The sequence below is a fragment of the Rhea pennata genome, chromosome 5, assembly GCF_028389875.1.
Source record: "Rhea pennata isolate bPtePen1 chromosome 5, bPtePen1.pri, whole genome shotgun sequence".
NCBI classification, from domain to species: domain Eukaryota; kingdom Metazoa; phylum Chordata; class Aves; order Rheiformes; family Rheidae; genus Rhea; species Rhea pennata.
This window is the reverse complement of record NC_084667.1, coordinates 28235163-28248473: the sequence shown is the minus strand read 5'-3', so window position 1 is coordinate 28248473 and position 13311 is coordinate 28235163. Positions and strand designations below refer to the sequence as shown.

General features: G+C 39.6%; 1 protein-coding gene across 4 annotated transcripts in view; it reads right to left on the bottom strand.

Annotated features, from left to right (window-relative positions):
- The window catches only part of BBOX1 (gamma-butyrobetaine hydroxylase 1), a 50271-nt gene extending 37261 nt beyond the window's left edge, over nt 1-13010 (bottom strand). Inside the window, exons 1-3 of one of the 4 annotated variants that reach the window (XM_062577634.1) lie at nt 12966-13010; nt 4788-5235; nt 2978-3092 (exon numbers count right to left, since the gene is read on the bottom strand). In XM_062577634.1, coding sequence (XP_062433618.1) covers nt 2978-3092; nt 4788-5177 — 505 coding nt within the window. In that variant the 5' untranslated portion in view covers nt 5178-5235; nt 12966-13010. Of the gene's footprint in view, nt 1-2977; nt 3093-4787; nt 5236-5361; nt 5779-5825; nt 5905-10320; nt 10341-12965 lie in introns of those variants that run through there. The other 3 variants (XM_062577638.1, XM_062577637.1, XM_062577635.1) reach the window with 3 other exon arrangements.
- Between the last annotated feature and the right edge of the window lie 301 nt (nt 13011-13311).

Below are 13311 nucleotides of genomic sequence, written 5' to 3'. Positions count from 1 at the left end.
TGAGAGATAAATGAAATAGAGAGACTCTCCTCCTCTTTCATTCCTGTGCATGTTTTCTAAGTAAAGCAATGGAAACTGTTTTTTTCTGAGGCATTTAGTACTCTGAAAATGCCTGGGAAAACTGGGGACTTTTTAGACTTTAAATACTGCATTTACTCTTTCCCCCCCCCCTCCATTTTAGGTCATCAGTAATACCTACTAAATGAAAAGGAATGGGCAGTTAGTGGGAGGCATGTGATATAATAATCTCATAAGAATAAATTTTCTTTTATAAAATAACATAAACAAACAAACAAGCAATCAACCTAGCAGACATCTGTTTGTAACCTCCCTTCCCACAGACAGTAACTTTATATCCTTGATGAAAATGCACTTCAGAAATAACTGGTACAAGAGTTTCCAGGAACAGAAGGTTACTTTCAGAAACAGCTTCAAAAGAAAATTCTGTCTTTTTCCCAGAGAAGTTAGAAATGCAAAAAGATTACTGGAATTGATCTGCAATGAAGCTAATGACAGGAAAAAAATTTTACTCGAACAACTGCCATCATCTGCAAAATATTTAAAATTACTTTTCGGAAAGCATGCATCACTGTTTTGGAAAATGTATTTGATGCATGTCTGATTTGTGTGGGTACCACCATGTGACACAGGCATACAAGTTTGAGGGCTGTATATACCAATTCCTATACTCAGATAGTGCTTCAAGATCTAACCATGGGCACATACACATAGTGCAGAAGCTTTGCTACAAACAGCTGCCTTTATGCTTTTCAAAAAGCGTGACTTATTCCGCTAGCAATTCAGCTCCGTATTTGCCAAATCACAGATCACTGTAGCAAAGCAACTAATAGCCAGCTGAAATACTGAAATTAAAATTTTGGAAGGTTGCACTGTTACAATCTGCATGACAAAACAAACAAGAACTGAAAAACAAAGCACTGGGCTGCAGTGTCTCTGACCAAGGACTCCCTGTGGTTTTGACTGCTTGTACTGTGCACTGCTTCATCCTGCAGTTCAGAACTCCCAGCTACATTGCACACAGAGGCCAACGAGCAAATACAAAGAGACCTCAGGTGATACCTTTGAGATACCACAGCCAGAGAAGTAGCAAATGGCTCTTTTGCAAGAATCCTGGAAGCTGGGCTGAAAAAAGCCTCGCTGTAGCTAAACAGTTGGCTTTGCATACCACACTGGTAAGATCTGACACTGTGTTTATAGGGGGAATTTGTCATACTGACAGCGTTACTAGTCACTTGCCTCATACACTAAAAATCTGACCTGCTCTTTTTCTCTAGCTTGAGACATGTCTGACACCTCACTCTTGGAATCAGAAATTATGACAAAAAATATCACAAAAGAAAGAGCAAATATCCAACAGCAAAAGCAAATAACTGCTTGTAAAATTAATTAAACAAAAAAATAAAAAGCTGCAGCTGCAATAACGTCCGTCATGAAGGTTAACCTCGAACTATAGCATTCTGGTGGGCTTGCTCTGATATTTGTTCAATCAGTATGCAGGCCTGGTATTTCATACCATCAACTGTAACACTATACCACTGAGACATGATTTTCTACTTAAGAGCAAGTAATTTGCCCTGGTGTAACTCCACCAACTAGAAGGACGCTAATTCTAAACTTATTCTGATACACAATGAGAAACAGGTTTTAAACTTCTAGCAAGCAAACCCACATGATTTATAATTGCAGCCTTATTTCCAAATTAAATCTGAGAAAAAAAAATAGAAGCTATCCTATTAAAATCACTCATTTCTTTTCCGAGAATATGAAAAAGAGCTAAATGAACAAAGCCAAAGTTAATGCAAGTACTTATTTAGTGTAACGTTTATACACATATTTCCTCACATTTATACACGTTTCCTGTTCCTCACATCAATCATGGAGAACAGAATTTGAAAAGCATTGCCCAAAAAATAAAAGCATGTATTTACTGTGTATTTTATTTGTACTGTTTCATTAGAGAAGAGTAGTAGCAGAAGGGAGAACTGCGTCCAAAACAAGCATTGTATTTAGGTGCTGAAAGTAAGCATTGTGTAAATGTATGCCTATGAAGACAAATCACATCCAGTTAGATTTCACGATGGGGCAAAACAAAAGCATTAAGCCTGAAATACTAATACCTCAGTTGCTGATTCCTTTGCTAATATACACGCTAGAGACCTAGTCTGATTTGTTTGGGTATTAGGTAGAGCAACATTAAATTTACATCGATTCTCCCTTAAAAGGTTAAAAATCATCTTGCTAGCTTTCAATAATGCGCATCCATGTATCATGACAAACTGTATGTTTTCACAATCTTTTCCTGAAAGAGTAAGCAATTTTTATTGCAAAAAAGTATAACATTACACTGCAAGTTGCACAAAATGCTTCATTATCTGAAGATAAAGTCAACTACTGCAGTAAGTATCAGATACAGAGCAAACACAGCTTGAACTTCAGCACAGGATACCAGTAAGTTACACAGTTATTGTTTAACAGAAGTCCAGCAAAAGGAAAGAATAGCTTCATTTCAATTAAAACTCTCTTGCAATTCTACCTAAATATTCCCTCTAAAAAAAAAAGTAATTTATATAACAGAATTTGCTTTGTCACACAGACCAAATGAGTCTGTATGCTGGTCCACAAGCCTCATTCTTCAGACTGACTTTTTCTAGGGTAAATGGCTTTAGAGAACATAAATGCTGTCCAAACAGCTGAACATCTCTCACTCTGCAAATAGCCCAGGATAGAGCAGCCAAGAGTGATTTCTCTTTGCCTACACCCTGTAAGTTAGAAGAGGGAAAAGGGCAAAGGTGCGTGCCTGTTTTGCATGCACAGCCAAGCACTGAGCTGCCAAGAGTGGTTTCCGCTGCTCCAGCTGGGTAGCTTTCGCTCTCATGCAAGGATTTCTAAACAGGACTGTCAGTGTCAGACCACTCGAATTTGAACCCCACACGACAGATTTAGTTTTAATCCCTACCTGGTAAAAATAACTCTTTTCGCATTTCAGCTCTGGCTTCTTCAGAGAAGCATCGCTTTTTCAACCATTCGGCTTCATATTTGCTTGTGTGTCCATCTGGCCAGGTAAGAGATACCTTGCAATATAAAAACATAAAATAATTAAGAATGAAAAATTCAAAAAGCCTTCAGGTAAAACAACTAAAAAACCCCCTTAAAAATAAAGAATATTAAATATTCAAATTATAGTATCACAGTTAAGCCTTCCCTGTAGCATAACAGCAAACAATTAATAAAACCCAACCTGAACGTCACCTAAATTCTGATACCTTTTATTTTGCATGACCACATGACCCAATTTCCTATCTTGGGCAGGCTGCTTTCACCGAGGGAGTTCTGCTTAGCAGAAAGTACGGCATCACAGAACCTGGCACTTACACTGAGGAGAGCACTTTATTACAACTCAGAAGAGAGCAGTAATATTTTTACAAGCTATTTGGGTTTTGGAAAAAGGACAAGAAAAAACATGCAAAAGAGAGATGCCAGAGGATAAATCCCTCTCCTAGTTTTGAAATGTTTTCCCTCTTCCAAATAAATAGAAAAACTTTTTTTTTTCTAATTCCTGAAGAAAAGCGCAGAAAGTATATAGTTTTGCTTGTCATGACAAAAGAATTCACTGTAACCTTTCCAACTGAATTCTGAAGCCTGTTGCGTGGGTATCTCTTCTCATTTCACACAGTTCTGATCATTCTCAATATAGTAAAATGCCAATATCAGTTTAGGATTAGTGCTGTGCTTATGTCAGTGCCTAAGTAAATGGAAGCATACAACGCCTCTAGCAACAAACTTCGTAATAATACATTTGCCCTTCAAAGTATGAATTTACACAGTATAGATGGACAATCAACTTGGGAGCCCAGAATTCCTCAATAAGCATCCTCAGCCTCTGAGCAAGTCTTGCTCTTGCACTAGTCAGCTTGGGCAAACTCTGTGCAGCTGAGCTACCTCAGCTTCAAAAAGGCTGACTGCTGTACCTTTAAGATGTTTAAAATGTCTTTAACTGCAAAATGATAGATGTGAACTTGCATTACCTAAGGAGCCATGTGCTGCTTTTAGATAAATCTACAAAATATGAACAATAAATCAAGTTTCCATATATGACAGGAAAGATTAAAATTTGTATAAAGGGAGGTTCCCATCCTGTCTTACCCAACAATGTCCCCTTTTTCAAGAACAGATGTTAAAATAGATATTATAGGTATGTATATACACATATACACATATTAGGCCAATTCTAAATACTGTGTTCAACTTTGGTTTGAGTGTTTGTTCCAATAAGGTTAAGTAGAAATCTTTTACAGATTGGAAGATGAAGCATCAGCTAATAAAATAACATTTTCTTTATGGATTAAGATTATCTTCATTTTCCCATTTGCCTGATTTGTGAGAGACTTATTTACAGAATAAGGAGAAAAAGACATATGTCAAGGTGAAATTAAAAGTGAGAGGAATGCCTTTTTTTCTTTTTTTGGTATCTCCTGGTGATGAAGAAATGTACAGCAGAATTGAAAAAGCTTAATTATATTCTAAAACCTGAAGACTGGCTTTTTGTGCCTAATGCATGACATTTATAAAGTGAAGTTTCATAAAAAGGTGAAAAGATCTGAATTCCTCAAATTACAAGTACTCCTAAAAGGCTGGCAATTACACAGAATGATTTACGGACCAGGGAGTTAAGATTACAATATATCTTGAAATTGTCTCTAATTTACAGATTAGCAAGTACTGTTACACAAGTTTCACATAAAGCAAAATTAATTTTTATTAAATACCTTCTTTGTATCTGTCAAAGTGACATCCTTTACCACAATGTTAACATCTAGGTCTGCGAAAACCAATTTGCGTGCTTTGGCAGAGTGTAAGAAGCAATCAGGGCACTGGCAGTTGTCTCTCAGCCAGACGCAAGGGAAACGGCTCTCGCTTCCATCCTCCCAGTGGACACAGACAAAACGATTTTCCTCCAGAGCTTCCACCTTCTGTATTTTTGCTTTCATGTTGAGCGGCTGAGCTGTGCGGCCCACTCGAGCGGTACGCTGCCAGCCGCGCTGAGGGAGAGCGGCCCCCGGGACCGCACTCCTGCCCTTTGGTACTCGACGCAGAGAGCACGTACAGGCTCGTCGGACTTCGGCCCTTAACAGCACGCTAGCCACTGCTGTCCACATGTTGACTTCTCCAATAAAATTCTCAGAGGAAGAAGGCTTTGCTGGAGTTCCTGAAACACTGTGAAGGGCAGGTTATTACCAAAGAAATGGACACAACAGACAGACAAATTTAAGATGATTCTACCCCTCTTCTCCTCATTCCTCCTTCTTACCTAAACCCTTAGAAATATTATCTGTTGCTTACATTTTTGAGGCACAGAGGGTCTTTTCAGACTGATATATTCAGAAGTCCATTCAAAACTCCTGCAAATTAGCAGAGCTTCAATTTTATTCATCATCTTGCTCTTCTTTTATTTGGCAGTTAGTTCAATACTTTTTTTGCATAAATGGTCTCATTAGAGACACCTCAAGATGAGCTCTACAAATCAGAAGTAGGTAATATTACCAATCATGTTTGAAAGCTACAGCTTTAAAATACACGTATCTCAATTCCTGCAGTGGATACTATAGAAAAATCCACAGTATCCACAGAATCCATTTCCCTGCAAGGAAAAGCTTTGTAAACATGAGTTCAGCTATGGGAACAGAGTTTGGTGAAAGCTCAATTCTCCTTCCACAGATAAGACTGCTTTCTATATATAAGCTACTATATTTAAAGCTCTCTGAAATAACTGTATACTCCACAGCAGAAAGATAATGCATTCTAACCTTAAATTGGAAGAGAAGTCCTGGTCTAATGCTTTCCTTATTCAGAAAAATACTTGGTCTCGTCCTGAATCAATAAACCAATACATTTATTTTTAACAGATTGTTTAACCATTTCAAAGTTTGCGTATTTATTTCTAATTTGTTCACTGTCTTTTTCTGTTGTTTTTGTTTTTAAATCCAGGTGGCAAAATACCGATGCCCTGCTAGGACAGAAGTCTCCCTGTGCAGCCTTTGCACAGGCAGAATCTCACTGATGTCAGTATTTTGATTCACTGATAGCTGCAGCAGTTGACAGAAGAATTTTGATTTTTTTTCCTTCGCTCTCTGCAAGAGCTGTATGGTATAGGACCCCTGGGTCTCCTCTTAGTTTTACTTCATTTGACTGAACTGAGCAAAGCAGAATATTGATTTCTGCTTTCTTTTGTTTGGGTATCCATAAATTAACAACATTCACTTCCAATTCATCACAAGGAACAGCTACAGCTGTAGGTATACCAACTTTAATCTAAAAAAAGTGTTCATATCCAACTTGAGTATATTTCCTAATACACATATACATATTATTTTCAAAAATTATTCAATACAACAATTGTCGTTATAATTATGAAAATATTAACACCATAAGACTGGCCACAGCTTCCTTCTGAGGTTTCTTGGACAAACATTTACTACATATGACTGTGAAAACATGGTATGCTTTAGGGTTTTTTTAATCACAAGGTAATAGGATACTTAATCTAATCTTTTTGAAACAACACTGTTCAGCAAGTACTGGACCACAATGAGGGTATGCAATACTCTGAAACTTTAGAAGATCTGGTTTCCAAATGAAAAGGAAAAACAAAATCAGACCACTTTAACATGCTCTAAACTTTTGCTACGTTTGTACTTTTTTATAGTTCTGTTCAAGGCAGTGGATTATTTGACAACACTGGGACAGATCCAAAAATGCACTTAAGCAACCAAAATACAGTTTAGACAAAACTAAGACAACTACAACACAGAAGTGCAAGCCACAAAACCACTGCCTCACTCTTTAGGCAACTGAGAGCCTGTTGATATTTGTGCTTCTGCTGAAGAACCCCTAAAAAGCTAGTACTGCCCAAATCCAAAGTCAGTATCATGCTGACAGAATTAAGTATCCTCCTGCATCTCTCTTATCCAGCCTAGGTGCACATCAGAAAACCATGCAAGGCACAGCTGGGTAAGCATGACCAGAATATTCCTGACACCTGGAAAATACTGAATTCAACACAAAACATAGTGTTCACATTTATTTTCATTCAAGAACCCGACTAGAAAGAGTATGAGCAATCTGAATATCAGGATTCATTCATTCCACCTATCTTTCCATTGATGCAGAATTCAAGGACACAACACACTTCCCCCAAACAACCATCCAGCTCCTTTGTGGATATGGATACATTTCTCTGTATGATAAATACAAGTAAGTACTTCTTCAGGTATTTGTTTAAGACAAGACCATGAGAACTAGCTTTTGCTTTTGAAGTTTAAGGCCATCAGAAAGCTCTGGTTACTGGAAGGTACACAGGAAACTGCGAACTTCATCATTTTGGCTGCATAGTACCTCCATGTAAGTAGTTCATTGTGAAGCTCATCGATAACATAGCTCATACATCCATCATGTAGTTCAGATACTGCTTCTGCTCACTGTTTTCTATGAATGTTTCATGGGCAGAAAGGGAAAATGGGGACAAGGCTCCTCCTGTGCCTCAACACTTTCTGATTTCTTTTTGACAAACTATTTCCAGCAGTGACTAATTCAACAGCAAATCCTTTCACAAAGGTTGCTATTTGGAGCTGTGAAGGAAACTACCTCTCCTTCCGTACAGTCTTCATTGCAATCTCACCTCATTCTCTACAGTTAACTGGAAAGAGAAGCTGAAGATCTTGCCTTGAGGATGAAAGACAAATATATCTTGAGATACCATTATAGACCTCCTAAGAGATCACAGATTCCTTATTTGATTCATGATACACAATAAATATTATGAATCTGTACCTCAGTTAAGTTTCTCACCAATATTTTAAATACTGTTCATATGCTTAATCTTCAAACTATTAACCCACTAAATCACTTTCACCAGTGGAGCCTCAGAGTACTTTAAAGGAAGTTTAGGACTTCTTATTTGCCTTATAGCTATCCTTCCAAACACTGTCGTAAGTATCTGGTGGTGCTCCCCTATTGAGTTATGTTAACTGAGATTTGATTGTACCTTTCTTCCATGTTAATCAACAGATCCACTCGTTCATTTATTTATTTTTTGATATCAGAGGGTCCTACCCTGGTTATCCCAGGCAATTTTCCAATAGCCTAGAGAGAACAAAAAAACCTTGTTTCTACCAACTCAACTTCATATATATTCTAGTACTTTAGAGAAGTGTATACTAAAGTAAGGCTTTCTTTGAACAGCCAAAGCAAGGCTCTTCTCCTTTTAACTTCAGCATGGAGTTACAAGGACCTGGATGTTACACATGAGCTTGTTTTCTTTGGTTGTTTGGTTGTTTTTTTTTTTTTTTTTTGTTTTGTTTTTTTTTTTTGTTTTTCAAAATGAAAGCAAGATACAGGAAAAAAAAATAAGCCTTTACTTTCTGAATATCTTTCAGGGAAGATTCATTGCTAAGTTTAAAGTCTTATCTGAACCTTGGCAGATTCAAACAGCTTCTACGCTTCTTGCATTTTACCATTCAATTAAGAAATCAGAACTTGTTTCTAAAAGACTCCTTATAGCATTACTGCTAATCAAAGGCCTAATAGAACCACATGATAAATTTTTTATGGCAAGAAATTAAGGTGAGTCTATTGTGTTTCTATCATAGATGTTGCTTAAGTGTTACCTGTTCACATGGTAATAGATAAGTCGGTTACACAAAATGCCTGTCAAGAAGACTCCCTTTTAAATACGTGACAGTAATTTCTTAAAGTGCTTTGAAACAAAAGGCCAATCTAAAAAAAAGGGGTGTGACCAATCCTGGCAGAATTTCTATACAGAATAGAAATAAGACTTCTGGAAGTTACTGAGGTACACAAAATTTATCTACACAACAGGGAAGGCTGTAAGCTAAATGAGAATTTCCAGTTTTGATTAGATGTGAGAAGTATGTACAGCAGGGTTTATCTCACCTAACTTTGGACACATAAAACAGTTTTCTATACTTGAATATCATCTGCACCACTTCTTACTAGCAGCAAGAAAGAGGCACATTTAGACCACAATTCATCTCACCTTTTCAGAAAGCCTGCTTTAAGACAAGATGAACTGAACTCTTATTTCTATTCACTAACTAAAAAAAGAGCCTCAACAATTAGCTCAATTAGGTCCAAAGTAGATGTTACACTATTGATGGTTATGTTCAGCAAGACTACTTTTCATGGCTTGCATTTGTTGCATAACTAATGCTTCTGTTCACAGACTACTGTTGCTACATACAATTCACATTTCCTATACTCCATATGGCTGGGAAAATCTTGGATGGTAGCAGGCTTAACACTTCTTCTACTTGCTACTAAAGTCACACTGTTGTCAGAGCTGCCCCCATTCCAAGAGACTTCAGTTTTCAGTGCTATCTATCCAACCTGTTAATCACAAAGAACTCTCTCAAAATACTTCCAATCCTAACTGCTAGAATTTGGAACAGCCACTGCATCCATTCAAAGAGAGGGGAGGATTCACAGACTGTAGCAGAAGCCTTTGATATGTTTAGGATAGGAAGCAATTTTCCAGGACAATTTGTGGTATCAGGAAAAATCATGACATGTGGCTCTATAATACACAGATCTACTTTGTCTACTGTTAGTTTTCCACAAGACTCCAGACCTATTCAGATATTTCATTTGTGTCTGTTTATTGAGGTCAATGGAATTGCACCTGCATTAACTAGGGCAAAATCAGGTGCTTCAATTCCGGAGTTATTCAGTTTCCTAGTTATGCAAGAGGAATCTCTGAACATCAGTATAGGAAAAAGATTTCCCTGTTGTGAAGTTAAATGTTTGCCTTTTAAATGTTCAGCAGTTTTTGTATTAAACTTCTGTTTCTGTCTTTGTTGTAAAGCAGTTGTTTAGGTAACCACCTACTGAGAGAAATCTTGTAATAATAAAAAGGCCGTTTATTGTTTTCCTTGAGTTAGTAATATCGTGGTGTCATTTTTAAAAACAGAACTCAGATAACAATGTTTAAAAATATCTGCTACATCACATTTTCTTGATGTTATTCTTCTAAGACAGTTAAATTATACAGTTGTGTAAGCCCAGTTTTTGTTCCACACAAAAAGCTTCATAGCAGAAAATTCTCCCTTCAGTAGAATTATTTCCCATTTGCACTGGTGCTGGAGTGTTCAGGATCAAGTTCTCCACAAAGACAATCTGGCATGTCTTTACAGGACTACTCCGGACACAAAGCAGTTTGTACCAACCGGGGATTTCTCGTGATTCCTAACACTCTGCTCAGCCTTCCCAGCTGGGCCAGCCACTTACCTTGATTTGTGTCAGGTGAGAGCCACACACTGTGAGTCCCTCTTTTTTCACATGTCCTGTGCATGACCTGGACAGCCTACTGCAAGCTTTATTGCAGAGCACAGTAACTCTGACACTTCCAGGGAATGCCAAGCTCCTTGTGTGCATGCGTGCACCAGCTGTGCTGTGCACGTGCACCACACACGGTGGCCCTGAGGTGCCAGGCTACCCAGGCCAGCACTGTAGGCAAATCTTCTAGTGCTCCAAAACTGCAAGAAGGGTAACCAACAGTTCGTGCTTGCACAATAAAGGCAGGCTGCTCCTCTGTCCTGGAGCAATGAATGACAGAATACATACGGCTGAGAGCTATGCCTGGGGTAGCACTAGCAAACTGCTAGCTGCTACATATACAAGAAGCCCCTGCTTGATAGCTCAGCCTATTTCCAGGGTACTGCGCAGAAGGAAATCTGCAGACTGGGTGGATTTATCTGGAACCTGTACGTTATACCTCATTTCTAATTCAATGATTTTTATTCATTTTAAATACATACAGGACACTAAGGTGAGCCTGCAAATGACAGTGAAGAACTCAGACTGTTCATATCAGTATCTTCAGAAAATCATGCAATAGTTCACTTACAAATACTGCACAGAAGTACACTATGATACTACTAATGTCATGTCTCAAAAAACCTGGAATATAAGACACCAAACAAGCTGCCGGTAAAGAAAGACCAATCCAAACTCCTGGTGCTGATCATTCCCAGGCCATGCTGTAGAAATGGGAAGATCATGTTTCTTTTTCTAGGAAGCTATTGAAGATGCTTAATGGAACCAATCACACAACATCTGTACTATCTTAACATGTTCAGAATAGTTTTTTTCAATTCTTGACAGTTGTTTACAAATTTGCATTCTTTTTTCATTTTTATTATAAAAGAAGAATGAAAGTCTCATGTCATTGTAAGTTAAAAGTAGAAGTTCCAGGAGCTTTTATTCCTTTATCCCTCAAAATTTTCAGGCAGACCCTTCTCCATGTGGTATTATTTTACACTTGAAATCGCATTCTGTATTAAACTAAAAGCAGAACCCACTGGTTCAAATAAAGTTACTTGCATGGTAATAACTATCGTCAAGTTGATTTACTGATAAGTCGGAAAAATGCAAAACAAGCTCCCTGCATCACAACTCTCTGCTTTTCTTTTCTCTCAACTACAGCTATCTGCACCAACTTAGAAGCCACAATTCCACTCTCGGTTTTCATACATCAGATCTGTATAGTTAAAACAGATGCTACCAACAGCTCTCACGATTCTCACTGTCCCATGCGAAAGCAGTCCCAGGCCCAAGGTTTTTCTGTTCCCATTGCTCGTTATTCACTCACAGCCCTCCACAGCGTGCCGGCGGCCAGCCAGTTATGCTGACAGACAGTTATGCTTTAAGATAATCACCATCATCTGGCGCACTATGCTTCTAGACTTGTCCCAGGCTCCGGTTAAAAGATAATGATGTTCACTATCCTCTTTCTCAACTCTCCCTCTCCTTCGGCCTCCTCTGCCTTCTCCCCATGACGTACCACATACAGCCCCCTGCCTGTCAACACCAGCGGTACATTTGTTAGTTTTACAATTACTTAAAAATGAGTTCAGATTAATAGTACTTTAAGACAGCTGGGATAGTTGGGTAACAGGTACTCTCTTCACACATGGTTAAGAAGCTGCACGGAATTCCAGGGTTTAATTATTGCATCTAACTCCGGTTTTAGCAATACCTAAATCCCCCCCCAATTTGCTGTGCCAGGAGCTGGTCAATTTAATCACTGAGGATATAATGGAATTTTAACACCACTGTCAGCTGTACCAGGACCTTAAATACAGAAAAATTTCAGAAAGCTCCAGGAAGCTCAGCCTGAACTGAGATTTTCTATCTTTTAAACTCTGCCTAAGTATAATGTATTAGTTAAATACTAAATTCAATAATTATATAAAATGTAATTATTTAAAATATAATCAAGCTTTAGAAAAGGAATAGCCCTACACTACATACAGTGCGCATACTTTCTCTGATTGCAAGGCTAAATTACATCTTGTCTACAAAAATAGCAACAAGAGACAGAATACCCGTCTCTGCAGGACAACGTTTCTCTGATACTGTTATCTCAGGTTACAACAACAACAACAACAAAAAAAAAAAAAAAAAAAAAAAAAAAAAAAACAAACATGCAGTATATAAATGACCACAAAGAAATACTGCTTTGAAAAATTACTGTTTGAGAGGCTTCAATCACATTGCAACTTTCAGCCTTTACTAATACAGCATAACCAGGGGCATACGACCAGGAAGCCCGTTTACACCAGTAACTTCTGCAAACCAGGCGGGAACGCAAAGCGATTACGTTCATGTTTGTGCAAACGCGATACAACGCGTTTCCCCGAAACCACGCGCCGCGCCGCGCCGCAGCCGCGCTCCTCCAGCGCCCGTGTGCGGGCGCGGCCCCCCGCGCCGCCGCCGCCGCGCACGCGCTTCCACCGCGGGCCGCGCAGGCCGCTCCCTTTCTGAGGGAGTCCGCAGCGGTAACGCTGCAGCTGCCGCGGCAAGCGCCGCACCGGCCCCTTCCCGCCGCCCGCCCCGCGCTCCTCCGCCCGCGGCCGCCCCGCCGCCCTCACCTGCCCGCCCGGCGCCCCGCCGCGCCTTCCCGCCGCTGGGCGGCGCGGCGCGGCGCGGCGCGCGCGGCCGTTGGCGGCGGCCGTTGGCGGCGGCCGTTGGCGGCGGCCGTTGGCGGCGGCCGTTGGCCGTCTCGGCGTGGGGGTGGGGGGAAGGGACGAGCCCAGCGTTTCGGGCGGTAGCAGGCGGACGCTGCGGTAACAGTGGGGATAAAGCAACGTGCAGCTGTAGCAGGCAGTGCGCCGCCGTGCTCACAGTCTGCCCCTAAAATGGGATTCAGGTATTTATTACCCAAGCCGGATAACTAGAGACGTGCAGGTACGTAAGTTTTCATACAAATGAATCAAC